At 37.6% G+C, this 22,520-nt stretch overlaps 1 protein-coding gene across 1 annotated transcript in view; it reads right to left on the bottom strand.

Annotated features, from left to right (window-relative positions):
• Positions 1 to 330: 330 nt before the first annotated feature.
• The window catches only part of adgra2 (adhesion G protein-coupled receptor A2), a 99,110-nt gene continuing 76,920 nt past the window's right edge, over positions 331 to 22,520 (bottom strand). Inside the window, exons 17-19 of the mRNA XM_084087257.1 lie at positions 21,718 to 21,866; positions 5,488 to 5,577; positions 331 to 4,819 (exon numbers count right to left, since the gene is read on the bottom strand). Coding sequence (XP_083943383.1) covers positions 3,382 to 4,819; positions 5,488 to 5,577; positions 21,718 to 21,866 — 1,677 coding nt within the window. The 3' untranslated portion in view covers positions 331 to 3,381. The remainder of the gene's footprint in view (positions 4,820 to 5,487; positions 5,578 to 21,717; positions 21,867 to 22,520) is intronic.

Here is a 22,520-nt window from a genome sequence, read left to right as displayed (position 1 = left end):
ATCTTCTTTTGTGTTCAACAGAAGAAACAAACTCATGCAGGTTTGGAAAAACTTGAGGGTGAGTAAGTGATTAATAATTTTTCACAAATAGAAAACAACAGTGAGTGAAATTTTTAAAGCCAATTAGTCATCTTTCAGATTAGCACACTTTGCTCCAGACCAACTTTAAACCTTCTGCCGAGACCAGTCTTGTCAGTAGGCTACTCAGTAATATTGGCATTATATTCTTTCTCTGTTCTCATTGAGCGTCTCAGTGTTTGTCCCGCCCAATCTCTAAAGTACCACACTCTGATAGGATAATCCTTGTGTCAATAAAAAAAGGCTCACTTTTGATTGGCTTTATTTCTTGTGGAGGATGCCGATTTACATATTACATAGAAACTGAAGTTACGTAATTGAGAAATGAAAACTATGGGTAACTTGGGACTTTTCTCACTTAGATCACATATGATACAGAAACATAAAAAATAAAAATAAAAAATAAAAACAAGTAAAATAATTTTGATCTTATGGCATTTTTTACCCAAACCTTTATTTTGCATCAGGTCATTGAAAAGGCACAATCTAAACATCTATAGGAAATATATTACTGAAATCGATACAAAAATGTTATCATTTTCATATTGAAGTGAGTTAGAAAAATATAAATACTCGTGTTATTTTTAAAATCTCCCTTTTATACTTCGAGTTGATAGTCAAAACAATCATGCTTCCACTGTAATCTCGAACATTGAAAGGGAGGTTTTAATAATAACAATTATAATTAGGATAACACTGAATTTATACTGACCATCAGAAGCTAGGCCTACCCAGAGGCAAAGAAAATTGTTCATGCAAATATCACAATGTCACATGAAACCATTATGCACAAACAAGCCAAATTTCCTTAGAAAACACATATTAGGCTACATACACATGGCCAAATTGAGTAGGCCACAAATTTAATTTATTATTTGACTATTTTTTGTTGTTGTTGTAGTTTCAAATGACACCCAAAACTTCTGAAATCATAGCACATAAAATCTGTAATAATGACACAATGGTGATCACTTTATATCAGGCTTCATAATCAACAATTAACCTACATTAATCACAAAAGGGTCATCATGACGTTAAATGCTTTGTGATTTTGGGAAAAGGGAGGACTTGTTCTTTAGCAATATGTGGTATTTAAGGGAGATTTCTGGCTTGAAAAGACAAACGGGAGGCTACACAATATCAAATAAGATCATCTTTAAAGGTTAAACTGTGAGCTTCTTTGGCATACAAACATCCCTGAATACAATTTTAAAGTTATCCATTTTACATGTAAGCTAAAGACGGGTGATATTATGTTTTGCTTGTGACTCTGTCATCATGTGAGGGAAATCTAAAAATAGTGGCACTACAGTCAGATTCTGGTAGCTTATGGGCCTTGGGGGGAAAAAAACAGTCAGTGCGAAGATCTGAATTCGCCTTTGGTGTCCATTATTTGCTCTCATGAGAAAAAGTCATTTGAACACTTCTGAAAAACAAAATACCTAATTAAATAATTACGTTTATTGCAAACTCCTTGCTATCCGACAACACAACTTTGCATATGCTATAGAAGGAGTACTAACAATTCCCGGGAGATGAGTGATTCTTGTTGCTAAACATTTGTGGGATGAACAATGATTGGAAGCAAAAGTGTTTTTAAAAAAAAGTGTGTTGGACGTGATGTGCTTTTAGACTAAAAACAGAGTTTATAAAACCAATTAGGCCACCAATCCTCTGTAAAATACTGATACCGCAAAATTGCATAATGACAACAACAATTACATAAAAAAATTAATACTGATATGTATAATATAAATATGTTATTATTTATAATAAAAAAAATATGTCAAATGCTATTTCCATAACCTGAACCAAGTGCTAAAAAGCCCATGTTACACATGGTACTACAACAGAACATGTATGAACAAACACTTGCCCTTCCTTATCAAATCCCTTAGTAACTCTGGAGTGGCATCTAAAGAAGCTGTCACTTTTTTATATAATTTGTCCATCAACATTCATTATCAGTGCATTTGATCAATGGCAGGAATGACCCAATAGAGGGCACTATGAAGCAACGGTTTCCAAATGGTTCCTATTCTCAAAAAAAAAAAAAAAAAACTAAATACAATAGCTCATGTTCTGCTGAACAACATCAGAAGAACAAGAACGGCATTCCCAGCTCCAATTAACATGGAAGGAATTATTAGGGATGGATGCTCATCTGTGGCAAGTGTTTGTTTTCTATATTTGTGTCGGACTGATGCCAAGAGCTGCTTATTAGTGCCAGAGAGTTGAATTAACACTGAAATAGTCAAACAATACAAACATAACACTTAATGTACATTCTTACATGTAAATGAAATAGCATGAAAAAAAATAAAACATATATAAAAAAAACAACAGACAAAGACACAAAGGGAACAAATTAAGGGAACAAGCACACGGTCCTCCATCCTTATCGATATGCATAGTCAGAAACATAAAGATCAAAACAGCTGAACTTTAGGTTCATATCCCTTGGCATTTTCGATATTAAAATATTCATTGCATTCAAACAGTTTGTTAGATTAAGTGGTATTACAAGCAAACAAAAGCACACCAAATGATTTTGCATATTTTGTTACACCAACTCCTCCACCAATCTCTTTTTAGAGGAGTCAGGTTTTGCATACACACCCCTTCTCTTTCTTCATATATAACTCTTCATATAACCTCTCCTTATTAGCATGCTAAGCATTAGCTTTTTGCATGTTGGACGGTTCCAAGACCACAGAACACTTTTGAAACTTACAAATATAGGCGATTTATCAATAAAAGAGCCAAATGGTTCTCTACCCTGCTAATAAAAAACCCTAATTTGAACCAGCTTAAGCTGCAGTGTTGTAGTACTCGTGACTGGACAAGACCGGATCAAGTCAAGACAGAGACCTGGAGAGGGTCTGAACAATTCAAACAGTGTATGCTTTTCTTTAGGGTGAATGAAACCTGGATTTGCAACAGTGTCACAAGGAGTCCAGAGACACAGCAGATATGTCTGATAAGTGTTTTGGTGTCCGAGTCAAGAACATATGAAAATATGGAGGCAGACTCATCCGGTCTTAAGTTCTACAACACTACTAAGCTGGTTTACAGGTGTTAGTTGGTTTAGCTGGCCTGGCGAAGCTGGTGTTTAGTTGGGAGGAAAAAGTGTCCAAAATTCCCTTAAAACCAGCCAACAGACCAACTAAGACAAGCAAACCATTTTAAGCTAGTTTATTCAGCAGGGTTGTGGAGAAAGAAATCCATGCTTTGGCTCTTAGCATACATGTCACACCTTCAAGAAACCTTCAAAAGTCTTTCAACTCTAACCGCAGCTCATTATTATACAGTTGTCTCGCTCTTCCATACCCTGCTCTTCATACCAACCGAACCCTGTGATTGGTCAGTTCCGCTAGTGTCCAGTTCCAGCACGGATCCCTTTAGTGTTCCATTTGGTGCTGAAACTGTCGACAATGAGGGCGTCGCAGTGACATTTGATGTCACGTTTAGTGGGAACGAGCTCCGCTTCGACTCTTTCTCAGCTGCGGCAGCCATTTTAAGATTGTCTTTGCTAGCGCTACGGCGTTGAGCGTTCTGCTGCATGGCGGCCCTACTTGCTACAGAAGGCAACAGTGGAAAAGGTTTTCTACTTCCGCTACTACCTCCATCACTTCCTTCCGAAGGGCTTGTCACTAGTCCCTCCCCTCTGTGCCGTCCATTGGTCAGAAGGCCGTTCTGGCTCTCTGAATGGCTATTCCGTAGACTTCCATTCTCACTGGAAGCATGTTTGTGTAGGAGGTGGATGTTTGATTGCTCTGTCCCAGAGGGTCCCAAAGCACCCATGCTACCTCCTCCACCCGCTCTGAGAGCTTTGAGGCGGTAGTGCCCTCTAGCGTCCCCTCTGTGATGGTACTGGGTATTGCCACCCTTGGTTCTACTACAAGCCTTCCTCCTTTGAGGTTGCTGGACGGGCAGTAGAGTGGGCAGCAGGTTGTTGGCCGGTTTGCTGTTCTCCGTGTTTGTGCTTGTGTTGGTATTAGTTCCCGTCGGTGCCCGGGCGGCGTTGTTCACGTTGTCTTGCGTCACTTGGAGGAGGTTGGTGAGTTTGCAAGGCCCAGCGGCAATGCTCGTCGTTCCACTTTGAGTAGATGACGACCTGGCAGAAGAAGAGTAATTGTTGGGGTCTGTCGGTGGGTGGCATCCTACGAAAATTTGGGAGCCCCTTTCTGAGGCACTCTGGACGCCTACAGTGGCAGTGCAGGGATGGGAATAGGCTGGCATGGGTTGGGAGCGACGGTACCCGGGGCAACACCCTAGCCACGCTGCCTGGACATCCAAACGCTTGAAACAGTGATGGAGCACCAAGAAGATCCCTAATCCGGTAGCCGTTCCTCCATACAGGCAGCTGAAGAGTTTCCGCTCTCTATCCACGTGCCAAACGGCCATAGCGCCACAGCACCACAGCCCCAAAAACACAAACTGTGTCGCCACCAGCGCCAAACATTGGACCTTCAATGAGTACTGGTCCTCCACTATCGTCCCAGCATGCACTGGGCCGACAGAGTCCGTTGAGAGAAGACTGGTGCTGCCACTGAGCGCTGGTTGACTCTCTGGCAAGGTTGAGGGGTCGGAGGCGGAACATGGAGGATCTTTGGACTCCTGGGAGTTTCGGTGCCTCAGGCAGAAAACAGTGCACAGGAAGTAGATCCAGGTCACCAGAATGATCAATCCAGCTGGAATGTAGAAAGCCCCGAAACTGGGTTGCCATACCAACCAGCAGCTGCAGAAAGGTCAAGAGCAGAGAAAAAGGTCAGAGAGGGCAGAGGCGGTAATCAGTCAAATAACAAAAACACAAAGCAAGCTCTGTACAAAAACAGACACTTTTTAAAGAGCCTGTAAAGGAGCGGCCCAGCATGAGTAATAAATCTGCAGCAAGTATCAGACAGTTAGAGAAAGAACAGAAGCTAATAAAAAACTAAGAGAATGACCTCAGTCGATTTCATTTTATTATATTAAGTGTCACCAGTCTATCTGTAAGACTGCGATGTGACAAAAACACCATAAAACCTGTAATAAAAATATCACACTGTGAAAATAAAATGAAATAATTTAAATTTCAGTGCAGCTAGATCCAGTACTGGATACAATGCTTGAGTTGTGCTGCTGTAAAGATTCTTGATTATTGGTACTCAACACTGACAGAATGCATGGCAAAACACTGTATGTACTGAAATAGCAAATATTTAGTGTAAGCATTCCACTTTTATTTTATTATTTTTAAACATGACTATTTAATTTATATTTAAAATTATATATAGATGTGTTTTGTCCTATATCTCAAGAATCAGTGCATTAATCTTAGCACTAGGTAGGCTGTTTATGATATAAACATCTAAAACTAGACGTGAGCAAACTAATTTTCCTAATGTTTATAAACACAGTACTCACTAAGGAATGTTGTCTCCATAGTTATTGATGTTTACAGCTGCAGTAATACCACATATGATGAGTGGGACACCGCCAGCTATCAAATAAAACCTGCCAAGAGAAACAGAGATAAAGAAAAGAAGACTGTTAGGGGCCATTTTGCAAATGCTAACCATGGTAAAATAACTAATCATAAAAAAAATTCAATATTTTTTAAATGAGGGACAACCTCTTTCATTTACTGTTCTGTTTTCAAAGCGTCATGCACATATAATATACCAGCTTAGCTTAGCACTGGTTAGCATGTAGGTCTGGGGTAAAAACAGAGAACACAGACTAGAGAGAATTAATCTTTATAAGTGTAAGACTGTCAGTGAGCACAAAGACCTAGGTTCAAATCCCAGTTACCCAGCGAGCAAAAAGTCGTCCAGAAGACGTCTAAAAGACGTCATTCTTAGACATCCAGAAGACGTCCTCACAGGAGCCAGAATGAAAGTTTTTTTGACGTCTTTTCTGGACATTGTATAGACGTCAATTAAAGACGTCCTAAAGACGTCATTCTTAGACATTCAGAAGACGTCCTCACAGGAGCCAGAATGAAAGTTTTTTTGACGTCTTTTCTGGACATTGTATAGACGTCAGTTAAAGACGTGCTAAAGACGTCATTCTTAGACATCCAGAAGACGTCCTCACAGGAGCCAGAATGAAAGTTTTTTTGACGTCTTTTCTGGACATTGTATAGACGTCAGTTAAAGACGTGCTAAAGACGTCATTCTTAGACATCCAGAAGACGTCCTCACAGAAGCCAGAATGAAAGTTTTTTTGACGTCTTTTCTGGACATTGTATAGACGTCAATTAAAGACGTGCTAAAGACGTCATTCTTAGACATCCAGAAGACGTCTTCACAGGAGCCAGAATGAAAGTTTTTTTGACGTCTTTTCTGGACATTGTATAGACGTCAATTAAAGACGTGCTAAAGACGTCATTCTTAGACATCCAGAAGACGTCCTCACAGGAGCCAGAATGAAAGTTTTTTTGACGTCTTTTCTGGACATTGTATAGACGTCAGTTAAAGACGTGCTAAAGACGTCATTCTTAGACATCCAGAAGACGTCCTCACAGAAGCCAGAATGAAAGTTTTTTTTACGTCTTTTCTGGACATTGTATAGATGTCAAGTAAAGACGTGCTACAGACGTAATTGTTAGACATCTAAAGGCAGCCAGAATAAAAGTTGTATTAGACGTGTTTTCTGTAGTAGAAATGTCAAAGACTGTTAAAGACCCATACTGACATGGAAATCCCATATGTGCATTTTGCAAGGATCCAACTTTAAAAAATATTTACTTACAAATATTTATAAAACAGTGGTTGAACTTGTGAGTGAGCTAGTTCTCACTGAGAAAAACCCAGTTACTCCTTGTTAATGGTTGTCGTGTCATGAAACTGCAGACACACAGACCATAGACCTAAATAAGATTTTAAAGAATATTGATAATATTGTATATTCAATTGAATAACTGTGGTGTATATACTTGCATTTGTATATCTTAACAATATAACTGTAATAAACTGCTTACCATTTTCCTGTAAACCAAACTAATCAGTCCAAGAAATCAACTATTTAAATCTCAAGATATATTTTTATTACTATTTTAAAACTTAACAGCCGAAAGAGTAAAGTATAAATTAACACAATAAAACTTAAAAGCCAGAACAGTAAAGTTGTAAATTAACACAATTTCCCTTTAAATAATCTATAAAATGTTGTTAAAACAATATAACATAACAGTTAACAAAATATGGCTGCTATAAGGTTCACAAGCTTCATTTATAGCAGCAAGCAGTTTCAGATGATCGGCTACAGACTTTCTTTGGGCCTCTGTTGCAGCTGGGTCCCATTTCATGACAGCAGCTACAATCAAAGCAAAAAAATCCACATGTAAAATAAATAAATACAAATGCCACTGTTGTGGTTTAGCTTATAGCAGAGATACATAGTTGAAAATTTGAGTACTCGAATCAATTAAATGAAATAAATCACAAATCAAGTAAAATTACATAAAGCCTGATATAAGGCATTCCACACACACACACACACACACACACACACACACACACATAGGGGCCATTTACAACTTCATGCGATTTTAGTGATCGGATAGCTATATGATCTTGAAAAGACCAGGTGTAAATGCCCTCCGAAACGCATTTGAATCTGAATGCTCAAACCACTTCAGGAGGTGGTCTGGGCCGCATTCCAGAAGAAACTGGACATGCATCTGGTTGTTGAAACCACATATGTAAATTTTACTCCTCCCAAAAACGCTCTAAAATAAAGGTGTGAGAGCGTGTTATAGGCTATATGTCATGTTATAGCCAGTTATGACGAGGCTACTGCCGCATCGCCGCTGACCATCTAACGTTATTCATCAAGCCAACGTGCAAACTATCACAAATCAAAGTGAAAGTAAGTCCCAGATTCTTAACACACAGTTATCATCATTAAAAGTAAAGAAACGAAATGATCTTACCAGGGCTGTTGCGCTCTCTCCTATTGCAGTCTTTGATTTAGAAATTTTAACGGATGATCAATTCACGAGTTCACACTTACATATAATTTGAAGGGGTAAGGTTTAATGCGTATTTGGCGTGCTGTCCGGAGGGAGGGCTCCGAGCTCGGAGTTCGGCCCGAACCCAGAGTACTCCCCCCCGTATGTAAGTGTTTAGAACTAGAAGCGTGGAGAAGGGGTGGTGGAGGGATGCTGCAAAACTGTCAATGGAATGAGGTGAGACTGCTGAGTATATATATGCACCTCTTACCATTGATTGCTGAGTGCTCTCCACTTGTGTTAATTATCTGAACGTGCTCCTCCCGAACCTTGTTAATAAAACATCATTAAAATGCAGCTCATATCTGTTGCTTTCGGTGACGTGAACGCCATTAAATTTGCATAGCGAGGGAATCGAGGGAATTATGTGACCAGGTGTAAATGGAATTGTTGTGATAAAACAGATAGCTATCCGATCTGAGAAAACGCATCAAGTGGCCAGGTTTAAACAGCCCCATATACACACACACACACACACACACACACGCACATATTAGGGGTGTAAGTTAACGGTTCACAAAATCCATGGTTCGGTTCAATACGATACACTTGTGTCACGGTTCGGTACGTTTTCGATACAGGAAAAAGAAAGAAATACCAGAGAAATTTCCTTGTTTTAATATTTTTAACTTTTTTTTTGTATTAAACCTAACATCATAAAGTATGATTTTTTTTTTTTTACTTTGAGGAATGATGAAGCTATAATTGACTCTTAGAAGCATGTAAAACAGCTCCTTGAAAAAAATGAAATGTAATATTGTAGTTATAAACAAAGGTTTATTTTAGTTCAGATTAACATTTGAGGGCAGTAATTTTATTTATGTCAAAAAAATAAAACCAACGTAATGTAACTTGAAAGCATTATAGCCTACTAATCCTGCCAAACTTCCATGGTTACAGTTAGTGTTACTACAGTAAATCCATGGTGAATGTTGCTGATCTGTGGACACTGGATTGTTCATTCATGGCACAATGTTTCTACGTCAGCGCTGTTTGATCCGTTAATAACAGCGAAATATGAATGCTTCTCACTAGATCTCGCAGCGATGTTATTACTTCAGTGGGGATCTATTAGCGCCGTGTAGAAGCCTAACAGTGTCGCTTGATCAAGATCGGCTCGCGCTGCACTGGTCCAAACTGATAAACGGCCCGTGAAGCACATAATAACAGCACCTGCTTTCTGGTCAGTTAGCCTACAGTACCTGCTTTTTTTGTGGAAACCAAATCTTTTGATTGTGAGAGAGCCATGTGTTAAAGGTCAGATGGCACTTAAGCTACTTTATGATTTGCCCTATGTCTGAACAAAAGAAATAAAAGTTAACTATCTATACCATATTGAATTGCATAGCATCATATTTTTGCAATGCGTTGAATCGAAATCGAATCGCACCGGATCGTAATAATAGTGAATCGTATTGCATTGCATTGGTAGCTGGCAGCTGCTTATATGTATCATTAATGTATTGTATCGTTGGCTATGCATCGAGATGCGTATCGTATTGGCCTCAGTTATGGAGATGCACATCCCTAATACCTACATAGGAAAAGTAACTACATTTACATACTGTGAATCGTTTTTTTAATTTATCGAGAATCGTTTTTGAATCGAAAATCGCAATTGTATCGAATTATGACATTTTCTTAATCTTACACCCCTAATATAAACACATACATATAGTACTTTGGAGACCAATTGTGTTGAAATAACATTGAGACAAAGGAGGTAGAGGACGAATACTCACTTCTCTTGGTAGCTGTTCCGATGAATGACGGATCCTGGCCACACAAAGATAAAAGAGAGAGGTAAAAGGGGGGAATAAATTAGCATGGGTCACATTTCATTCGTTTTGTCTGGTAGGCCTATCTAAAACTTATGTCTGATAGAAAAATGTGCATCACCAAAAGAAGGAACATGTAGATTAACACAGTAGATCTATCCAAATGGTAATCGTTTTAATAACGTTGTACAAAGAAAGAACTCTTCCGTTTTTAGTACATTGTTGTTGTGTAAAAGTTCCTTAAGTTTGTGTGTTCTTGACGTCTTTTCTTTTAACCCTGCAGGTAGTTACATTAACGCATCTATTAATAAAAGTTTTACCTATGGAACTTCGGTATGATGAAAATGTGTGTAATATAGAAAACCCAAACAAACAACTCAATTACTCTATGTTAAATGGAACTCTTCCACCATATCTAGTTTTAAAATGAATCACAGGAACTTGCCATCCTAGGTCACATTACCATAAATATAATATTAAATTACTATAAGATAAAATTACTTCAGTTAATTTACCATCGCATGCATGTCCCCATTTGCTAACCCTTTTGTGGAAGGGCTCTTTGTGAAGGGATTTAGATGTTTGCTTGGAACACCCCTTTAATTGTACATTTATTAAATCACATGTAAGGTTTATAAATAATACTAGGTAAAGGAGAGCAAACTGATTCCCCCTTCATTTTATCTACCTTATGCCGACCGAAAGGTATATGATTTTCTTTCTTCAGATGAAAACACATATTTTAGAAAAAATAAACTAGACTTTTAGAAATATTATCCATGTGTGTCAAATAATGCAAGTGAATAGACACCAAAATGCTGAAGGTCGAAAAAGTCCAAGAGCATTGCTCACATGATAAGTGCAGAAAACATCTTGTGTGAACAACACAGCAAGCTGTGAGTAGGCTGTATGAAGTTTCTGGCATATGCACTTGCATTATATTGGCTTAGAATAATGGCAGTGTTTCCCCTACCATTATATAAGGGGGGCGCCCCGCCCCCCTAACGGCTCCCCCCGCCCCCCTTGAAGTCAAGTAGCCTAAATTTGATTTGATTTTCTTTATAGCGCCAGATTACAATTTGTTATTTTTAAAAAACTAAATAGCCCTTAAGTCATATGTTATTCATCTTATTTCCACGATGGCATGTATTTTCTGTCTGTGTTTGCGCGTTTAAAATTATCCCAATGAGTGCGCACACACAAACAAACACTTGCGTCAAATACAGATGAGCACTAGCGGACAGAGAGCGCGCGGCGGGAAATATGTCGCTGAACTGAAGATGGCAACGCTCGCTCTACTGCGAGTAGCAGCCGGAGTAGCTCTCCTGCTCCAAGTCTAACGACCGTTTCACACATATTTCGTTTGCAGTGCGTGTGCGGTGAGTATTTTTTTCCGTACCCATGTTTACAGAGCTTTCACACTGCACGCGGATGCAGTCCGTCGATGATCGATCCGTTCCAGTTGCGGTGCGTATACAGCAGTGCAGCGATCGTTTCCGCACCGAGTCTACTTTTGCCGTTTATATAGCCTACTGTCTATGATTTCTGCTGTGCTGCAAACGCTGAATTAAAGTGACAGCGCATGTTTCGTGGTCAAAATGAACACAGATTGACCTGAAAATGTAGTCATTTCACCATAAGTGCGATTAATTAAATAAAATGTAGTAATCTCACCATAAATTTATTTAATTAAATACTACTTTTTTCACTTTAAGACCGGGGTAAAGCAAGGAAAACTACAATTTACCTCAACAAGGCGACATAATGACATTCGTGGAGGTGGAAAAACAAGTTCTTTGTGACATGCAAGATTTATTGTATTAAAATTTAAATGCAAAAGATTTTAATATAAATACATGGTTAAATATTTTACCACTTGCTTGAGCAACTTAATATATAATTATATAGAAGTAATGCATTGAATAATACATTGTTTAAATTGTGTTTAAATGTGAACGCGCGTTCACAGCAGTGCTGCGTCTGACAGGATTATTCTCTCCAATAAATGCATCATAGAATTAAAAACTTCTCACAAAAAAAAGGCCATTTAAAATTTGTTTGTCATATAAATGTATTAACTAACATTAACAAACAATGAATGAGCAATATATTTGTTAGTATTTATAAATCTTTTTTTAGTTGTTAGTTAAAAAATAAAACTATTTAAGCTCTGGTCCATTAATATTAACAAATACTTCTATAAATTTAACAAAGGTTATTTGCAAAAGTCAATTTTAAAAAGATTTAAATGTTTTTTTGTTTTTTTAAAGAGATATCTTATGTTAACATTTTTTTTGAACATTTGTGTTTTATGTTAACCCCCCCCCCCCCCACCCCCCCCCCCCCCCCCCCAAACCTGTAAACCTAGGGGAAACACTGAATGGATAATTAAAAAATATATATTTGTGGAAAAAAAAGTCAGATATACATCTGGAATGGCACGAGTGAAGAAAAAAAAGAGATCATTTTTTAATTTCGGAGTGCATTGTGCCTTTAAAATTGACTGCGGATTTAGATACTGGGTAACACTTTATTTCGATAGTCCACTTTAGACATTCTACTAACTATAAGTAACTTTGCAACTACATGTCAACTATCTGTCATTAGAGTATTAGTAGACTGTCTGCTTAATATTTGCTAACACTCTGTTTTGTTGGTCCCCTAACAGACATTCTACTGACTATAAGTTACTTGGCAACTACAAGTCAACTTATTCTCCTAACCCATTTCCTAACATCTAAACTTAACCTACCAGTCTATTGACTGTCTACTACAGCCTACTAATACTCTAATGAGAGTTAGTTGACATGTAGTTGAAAAGTTATAGTTAGTAAAATTTCTAAAGTGGACTATCGAAATAAAGTGTAACCAGATACTGCAGTGGATACTTACTAGTGATGGACTTGTTTCTCTGTTGGTGCCTATTCTGCTCCGTAAGTCCAATGCTTGATCTAAAAATATACATTTTTTTAAAAAGTGTGTTAATAGGATTATTGATCGGGTAACATAGGACCATTTTTTTAATGTTCCATAAGTGTTATATAAATCTGGAGAACCCTTACTAAAAATTAACACTGTTTTGCGACACTAACCAAATGGTAATAAATTATTGTAATACGTAAAATAGGAAAGAGGCCGCACTATGCATAAACTTTTATTTGCAAAAACACGTTTCGGCGTGTGCCTTCATCAGTTTGCACGCGCCGAAACGCATTTTTGCAAATATAAGTTTATGCATAGTGCGGCCTCTTTCCTATTTTACGTATTACAATTATCCAGGCCAGCACTCTAAAACTTTATTAATATATGCAGTGAAGCCTGCTCCTATACTCACTTAATAAATTATTGTATTAAATCCACCATAAAAACATGGTTTCTACACTATAATAAATAAAACATGGTTAATTTAGCAAATGTCCTTAAATGATTAGTTCACCTCAAAGTTGAAAATTGTGTCATCATTTACTCACCCTCAAGTTGATTTAAACCTGTATGAATTTCTTTCTTCTGCTGAACACAAAGAAAGATATTTTGAAGAATGTCGGTAAACAGACAGACTTGGGTCCCATTGACTTCCATAGTAGGAAAAAAAAAATACTATGGAAGTCAATGGGACCCAAGTTACAGACATTCTTCAAAATATCTTTCTTTGTGTTCAGCAGAAGAAAGAAAGAAAGAAATTCATACAGATTTGAAACAACTTGAGGGTGAGTAAATGATGACACAATTTTTAACTTTGAGGTGAACTAATCCTTTAAAAGAACAGCTCATCCAAAAAAAAAAAAAAAAAAAATAGAGTTAGCTTACTCACCCTCGTGTTGAAATTTTATGAGATTCTTATGTAGGCCTAGAACCATAATTAAGATATCTTGAAAAATGCCTTTTATTTTTGTCATACAATGAATATAGGCCTAGTTGTTTTATTCCCAAAATTCTTGTGTTTCACAAAAGTAAGTTATAGAGGTTTGAAAAAAATACTTTCATTTTGAAAGACATTTATTTTTGGGTCAGCTAGGCCTGTAAACTCAAGAAGATAAAGCTTGTCTGGAGGGTTTGAACCAGTGCATTTGAGCAGAGTTTACATGTTCTTATTTCACGTGTATTTTATGACAATACTCACCGCATCTGAACATCGTGTGGCTGGATAATATTTATTCCCAAAATGCCTGGATCATGAAGGAAACACACACATACACATCAATATTAGTTATTTGTTTTACTTACTAACGGAGACATTTGCAAAAGCTTGCAAAATTGACTCACCAGCTCCAAAACATATTATTACGACTCGTTAATTTAACTGATCGGTTAGCCATCCCGCGATCAACAATATTCAAAAGCCTAGTTTGCAGATTCTTATAGTAAGACTGTGACAGTTCCTTTCTGTCTAAAGATACAATATTCTCAGTTCACTCGTTGTAAAGCATTTATTTTTTATCATAAAGTTAGACAAGTTTACGTTACACATCCTAGCAGCACATAACATTAATACATTGGGAATACCGTATGCACTAATAATATTGCTCTAATCGCGTTTAGATTCTCAATTTAATACACTATATCTTGATGTAGCAGAATTTGTATAAAATAAAGTTATTTACCTTCCGTAGATTGCAATATGTCCGTTGTTAAAATTCTTTGTCCATTTCCTTGTTTGTTCTTCATTTACACCCAGCAACACGCTCAAAATAAACATTTAGCAGTCCGATGTAAAATAATCCATGTTTTAAACGATGTAAAACCCACAGAATAGGCTAATATTGAAGATCCCGCGCAGCAGCAAAGCAAACACCGACTCACTCAACTGACGTTTATTCAAACTTGACTCGTAAAGGCGCGCTTAGTTGTCATTGGCTAGATTCCTGGATGACAGTCAGAATAAACAGAGAATAACCAATCATGCTCAAAACAGCTAGGAGAGACAGCCAATAGTGTGGCAACATTGCAATTACAGGAAAATATGAATATATATATATATATATATAATGTGCTATTTATTTGGTTGTATTTGTAGGCTGGCTGTATTTTAATCAATTGGTTAAATTGTTTTTTCATTGCAGTGCATGATTAAAAATTAAACATTAAAAATTAAAGATTAAAAATACTGTAAGAACTTACAGTAACTGACCATATATAATATGTATTTACCACTGTTCTTATAAAGCGCAATTTAATAGAGCAAACAGTGTATTAAACAGAGCAAACACTGCATATATTCATATACAATTCTGTATGTAGATCTATATGAAAATCTAATGAATTGGTATCATGGTGGTGACAGTTACATTCATGTGACCCATAATGACCCTTTTACACTTTCACAAATTCTTGACCTTTCCTTTAGAAACACTCTTATGCCTAATAATGTCAACATCCTTTTTCACCCTGAGTGGCACTGGTACACAACCTGTTGGTTTAGAGTTAATCCTCTGTCCAACGCAACACTTTGGTAACATTGGCATAATTATATACAAGTTACAACATAATACCCCGGGTTTCACACTTTCACAGGCAAGACTTAAGCCTGTAGTCCCAGACTAAAATGCATGTTTGAGCAGTATTACCTGAAAGCAACTTGTACTGACATATCTTATGGCAGTGCCATTGTTTTGTCTCAAGGCACATTTTTAAAAGCTATAATTAAATACCCAAATTGAACTAAGGACAAATCCTGGCTTTATCTAAACCATGTCTGTGAAACTGGGTCTGGGTTAGAAATTAAGGGTTAAGGTTAACCCTAACCTTAATACTTGCCTACAGACTTTTATTTAACAGCATGGTGTTAACTGCAGTGGTTAGGCCTTTAGCATTGCTAAAGGACAAAAATCTTCTCACTGTGACAGTCTGTTTAGTAAAGATTGTTTGTATGGATTGTCCCTAAACTAGAGCTATTGATGCATTCAAAACATACCTGTATCATAAAGATCGTATTTACAAATTGAACATACATGAACGCCCCCACAATGATGAAAATATGAGTAGGAAGCTTGGGATTTTCTTTTAGCCCGATCTTGAAGAGTTATGATGTGTCAGTGAGAAACATGTAATACCACAATACTTTGGCATACTTTTAGCAGTTACATTGTCAGGCTTTTCTATTTACGATGAAGTAAGCTAATGCCTGCACAAAATATGACAGTATTATAGTATTACAATATAACATGTAATGATACATTTTACAGTGGCTTCATAAATTGATTTAAAACATAAATAGTAAAATAGTAAAACCTCATGAATACAAACTTCCCAGGAGGACTTAAAAGCATCATGTGTGCATCATGAACCCTGTTGGTGTCTGATCAGCAAGATCAATTTAACAGTTAATGATATAGTCCATAAATTAACAGTCAGTTAATTAATTTACAGATATTGTTTGTCATTTTGTTCTGAAATAGTTCTGGCTGTCAGTGGACGTTTAGATTATGGCCGGATTGGACATCATTATTCACGTCATTTATGGACTGTTTCTGGATGTCAAAGGACGTCCAGATTATAGCCAGTATGAACGTCTTTTCTGAACTAGTTCTGGCTGTCAGTGGACGTTTAGATTATGGCTGGATTGGACATCTTTATTCACATCATTTATGGACTGTTTCTGGATGTCAACGGACGTCCAGATTATAGTCAGTATGAACGTCTTTTCTGAACTAGTTCTGGCTGTTAGTGGACGTTTAGATTATGGCCATATTGGACATCTTTATTCACGTAATTTATGGACTGTTTCTGGATGTCAACGGACGTCCAGATTATAGTCAGTATGAACGTCTTTTCTGAACTAGTTCTGGCTGTCAGTGGACGTTTAGATTATGGCTGGATTGGACATCTTTATTCACGTAATTTATGGACTGTTTCTGGATGTCAACGGACGTCCAGATTATAGCCAGTATGAACGTCTTTTCTGAACTAGTTCTGGCTGTCTGTGGACGTTTAGATTATGGCTGGATTGGACATCTTTATTCACGTCATTTATGGACTGTTTCTGGATGTCAACGGACGTCCAGATTATTGCCAGTATGAACGTCTTTTCTGAACTAGTTCTGGCTGTCAGTGGACGTTTAGATTATGGCCATATTGGACATCTTTATTCACGTCAGTTATGGACTGTTTCTGTATGTCAACGGACGTCCAGATTATAGTCAGTATGAACGTCTTTTCTGAACTAGTTCTGGCTGTAAGTGGACGTTTAGATTATGGCCGGATTGGACATCTTTATTCACGTCAGTTATGGACTGTTTCTGGATGTCAACGGACGTCCAGATTATAGCCAGTATGAACGTCTTTTCTGAACTAGTTCTGGCTGTCTGTGGACGTTTAGATTATGGCTGGATTGGACATCTTTATTCACGTCATTTATGGACTGTTTCTGGATGTCAACGGACGTCCAGATTATTGCCAGTATGAACGTCTTTTCTGAACTAGTTCTGGCTGTCAGTGGACGTTTAGATTATGGCCATATTGGACATCTTTATTCACGTCAGTTATGGACTGTTTCTGGATGTCAACGGACGTCCAGATTATAGTCAGTATGAACGTCTTTTCTGAACTAGTTCTGGCTGTAAGTGGACGTTTAGATTATGGCCGGATTGGACATCTTTATTCACGTCAGTTATGGACTGTTTCTGGATGTCAACGGACGTCCAGATTATAGCCAGTATGAACGTCTTTTCTGAACTAGTTCTGGCTGTCAGTGGACGTTTAGATTATGGCCATATTGGACATCTTTATTCACGTCAGTTATAGACTGTTTCTGGATGTCAACGGACGTCCAGATTATAGTCAGTATGAACGTCTTTTCTGAACTAGTTCTGGCTGTCAGTGGACGTTTAGATTATGGCTGGATTGAACATCTTTATTCACGTCATTTATGGACTGTTTCTGGATGTCAAAGGACGTCCAGATTATAGTCAGTATGAACGTCTTTTCTGAACTAGTTCTGGCTGTCAGTGGACGTTTAGATTATGGCCATATTGGACATCTTTATTCACGTCATTTATGGACTGTTTCTGGATGTCAAAGGACGTCCAGATTATAGTCAGTATGAACGTCTTTTCTGAACTAGTTCTGGCTGTCAGTGGACGTTTAGATTATGGCCATATTGGACATCTTTATTCACGTCATTTATGGACTGTTTCTGGATGTCAACGGACGTCCAGATTATAGTCAGTATGAACGTCTTTTCTGAACTAGTTCTGGCTGTCAGTGGACGTTTAGATTATGGCCGGATTGGACATCTTTATTCACGTCATTTATGGACTGTTTCTGGATGTCAACGGACGTCCAGATTATAGCCAGTATGAACGTCTTTTCTGAACTAGTTCTGGCTGTCAGTGGACGTTTAGATTATGGCCATATTGGACATCTTTATTCACGTCAGTTATGGACTGTTTCTGGATGTCAACGGACGTCCAGATTATAGTCAGTATGAACGTCTTTTCTGAACTAGTTCTGGCTGTCAGTGGACGTTTAGATTATGGCCGGATTGGACATCTTTATTCACGTCATTTATGGACTGTTTCTGGATGTCAACGGACGTCCAGATTATAGCCAGTATGAACGTCTTTTCTGAACTAGTCCTGGCTGTCAGTAGACGTTTAGATTATGGCCAGATTGGACATAATTACTCAATGTCATAAATCGACTAATTCTGGCTGTCAATGGACGTTCAGATCATGGCCTGGACGGGCGGACTTGATATCAACCTGTTTTGTACGTCCACAGACGTCGCTTGCTCAGTGGGTAACTTAACTTATAGGGATAGGTCACCCAAAAATACAATTCTGTCATCATTTACTCATCCTCATGTTGTTCCAAACCTGTATGAATTTCTTCTGCTGAACACAAAAGAATATATTTTAAAGAATGTCTGTAACCAATTGATGGTCCTTGTATATATATATTTTCCATACTATGGAAGCCAAAGGGACCCATCGACAGTCTGGTTACCCACATTCTTCAAAATATCTTCTTTTGTGTTCAGCAGAAGAAAGAAATTCGGTTACACTTTATTTTAAGGTGACGTAGTTTAATTGTATTTACTCAAATAAGTACTGAATAATATTAATTAACTACGTGTACTTACTATGGAGTTATGGTTAGGGTTTGGTTTAGGGTTAGTTACTTGTAATTATGCATCATTTACTGTTATTACTATAGTAAGTACATGTAGTAACGTGTAACTACATACAGGTTTGGAAGAACTTGAGGGTGAGTAAATGATGACAGAATTTTAATTTTTGGGTGAACTATCCCTTTAATAATCAGATACAAAAAGTTGCAAAAAAATTTACATAATGGACATACAGTAACACTGCTGTCTGTTATATTTGCTACAGATGTTCCCTTTGCTTGCCGTAAAAGACATTTGTGTGGTCTATACATTAGGTTAGTTCTGTGACACTGTCTTTCAATGAAGAGCTGAGTCTGGACTCCAGACAGTGAAGGAGGGAGAGGAAAAATAACAAGATTTGTCCCAGGAGGCAGGCGTGGGATCTGGCCAGACCTCCCTAGGGGATGTGGAGAGCATGGAGGTCTGGGGTAAAAACAGAGAACACAGACTAGAGAGAATTAATATATTTGCATGCATGTCTTTGAGGACATGTGAACGTTAGCCTTAACTAGTCCTTCCGCTCATTTGATTTACAGCTCTGTCCACTTTAATCTTTTCCCATTCCCCCCATTTGTGCTCTCTTTCCTCTGTCTGACTCTCCAGAACAGCAGATGGGAATCAGCTTTTATCTGGACAATGATGGTCTTTGATTAGGCAGGTTTTTTTACATCATGGTGGTCCATTCAGTTGCTCTCAAATGCCCATTTTCCTCCTGTACATGCTTATCAAGTTTCTTCTCAGGAAGTGCTCATTCATTATGACGTTTGCACATAAAACTGCCATTGTTTTATGACCAGTTTGAGATATGACAATTACTCTATAAGAGCTCCGATGGAACCCATACATTTCCTTGATGATGATGACAGGAAGGAACTTTAAATGTTATCATCTTATGTTATGTTCATACTGGTACAACAGCAGTTATTCAAGAAGCTTTCGAACAGTAATTGTTTCTTAGGATGAACGCTGAATGTAAAAGAGATATTTGCAGGGCTTGTCTATTATAAAACTCAAGCATTAAGACAGCAGGTACAAGGGATTCTGTTGTGTGTCTCCGCTGAATCCTACCCACTTTCCTCAATACCTGATCAAAACGTATGGCCAGATTTACTAACAGCTTGCTCCAGCGCAAACCCTCTTTTAGCGTTAAAAAACTACTGTCATGATTTCCTAATTGCATATGCATTGGAAGGAGTTTCCCTTTCAGACACAAAATTCATGGGAGGAGAGTATTTAAATGAATCATGCAAGGTGATTTAGTAAGGTTTGCACTAGTCCATTTACTGGTATCTGCACCATTATTTACCACCCAATAGTGCCTTAAACCAGACGCTAAATGTGTTCTGTGTTCTTTAATTTGTGCGTCTTCAGTAGATCAGCCGCAAAACTTTCCACTCCCATCTGTGCTTTTTTTATGGGATTGCTCTTGCACCCTAATTCACCCTGTTTTGTAAATCTGGCCCGTAGTGTGTTATTAGGATATATATCTAATGAAAATAGCTTTTTTAACCACTTAGAACTATGCCAAACTAGTATTCTAAGCTGTTACCTTGCTAATCGAGGATTAACTGAAAACACAAAGAAAGGGAATGTTTCATTTGACCATTTTTAGCTTTAGTAATATAATGTGATATGTAATGGAAAAACATTAATAAACATACACTACCATGACCATAATGGCATTTCTAATGTTAAATTTGTCATTTTTAAAGATTAATATTTCAAATTAATGCTTTTCTTTTTAACTTTCTTTCATACAAATCCTGAAAATTAAAATGTATCACGGTTTCTAGACAAACTGTTTTTCACATTGATAATAATAAGAAATGTTTCTTGAACACTAAATCATCATATTAGGATGATTTCTAAAGGATCATGTGACTTTGAAAATTCAGCGTTGGCATCACAGTTATAAATGAAACTTTAAAATGTATTCAATAGTTATTTTAAATTGTAAATATATTTCACAATATTACTGTTTTTGATCAAAACAATGCAGCCATGTTGAGTACCTGTTCCAAAGACATTATAAAATCTTAACCGAGCCTTTTGAACAGTAATATTTTCATGATTAAAGGGATAGTTCACCCCAAAAATGAAAATTAGCCCATGGTAAATTCTTACACGAACGCATCGCTTCACTTCAGAAGGCCTTTATTAACCCCCGGAGACGCGTGGAGCACTTTAATCATGAATAGATGCGCTTTGATGGACTTCCAAAGACACACAGCCATTCACTCCCATTATAAAGCTTGGAAGAGCCAGGACATTTTTTATATAACTCTGATTGTATTCGTCTGAAAGAAGAATGTCATACACCTAGGATGGCTCAGGGTGAGTAAATCATGGGGTAATTTTCATTTTTGGGTGAACTATCCCTTTAAGAAAGTTGATTCTGACACCAGTTGTGTTTGTTAAAAGGAGCTAATTCAGCCTAGAATGATTTTATGGGTGGTTGGACAAAAACACTGACATTTCCGATTTGAATAGCAATAAAAAGTCTAATTTGCACCTTTAAATGCTAAAATTCCCCTCATGTAAAACAATTACAGTCCATGTGGGCCTATTGATTGGTTTACATAGAATTTTTGTTCAACATGGGTTTTATGGGCACTGAGGCCAGATTATAGAGAGAGAGAAAAAAAAACAGATATCTGTTTTGTGAGTTTGAGTGTGCTTGTAAAAGATAATTTATGGAAAACAAGCCGGTTATTATTCATCGAATGCTCCCAACCCTCCATGATGACTTCACTGACCTGAGCATGGGCCGCTGGGTTGGTTGTACAGCAGTCTCGCCTTCTACTTGTTGTGGAGTCCTCAATAAAGCTTCTTTATATATTACCCTGGCGCTAACACCGATCCATAACAAAGTGGACAGAGAAGAGTAGTGAAGAACAATCCCCACCTGACACAAACATACACATACATGAGTAACACAAGTAAAGTAACAAGATGTTAGCGCATAGAAAAAATATACATTTTTGAGATGATATATTACTAAGGCCGTGACACACTTAAGGCTGTGCTTGAACACACCAAAACGACTACAGTCAACTGTCAACTAACGTGCGTTCTGCGCCTGGTGTAAGGAAATAACCGTCTATATCAGCAGGCACCAATAGTCCATATTTGTCATTCAAAAAGGGGAACTGAAACTAGGACTGCAGATATACCATTACCATTTTGAATATCAATCATGCTGATCAGTTTCTTCATTCTGGGCGACTCATGCTGTTATTAAAATATTCGTGCATTGGGATGGTAGGGTAAGATGTCTGTGTCGTCTTGACTTCTTTGTTCGCTTTCATCACGTTAGCTTTTATTCTGATTCGCTAAACTAAACAGCCAACAGTTCTCTCTCTCACCGATTCAACATGCCCAATCGGCCAAAATACCCCATGATGTCCAACTAGGGCAGACGGTGTGGAACACGCCACAAAACCTGGGCCGAGCAACGCTCAATGACAGCCCGGCGGCTTGGTGTGTCAGGGCCTTTAGAAGAAAAGGTTCTATGTAGAACCTTAAAGGGTTCTGCCAGGCGCTTCATATATAGAACATT

Source organism: Abramis brama, assembly GCF_963993115.1.
Source record: "Abramis brama genome assembly, chromosome: 16".
Lineage (NCBI taxonomy): Eukaryota > Metazoa > Chordata > Actinopteri > Cypriniformes > Leuciscidae > Abramis > Abramis brama.
Note: the sequence above shows the minus strand (reverse complement) of the source record. Positions and strands in the feature narration are given on the sequence as shown.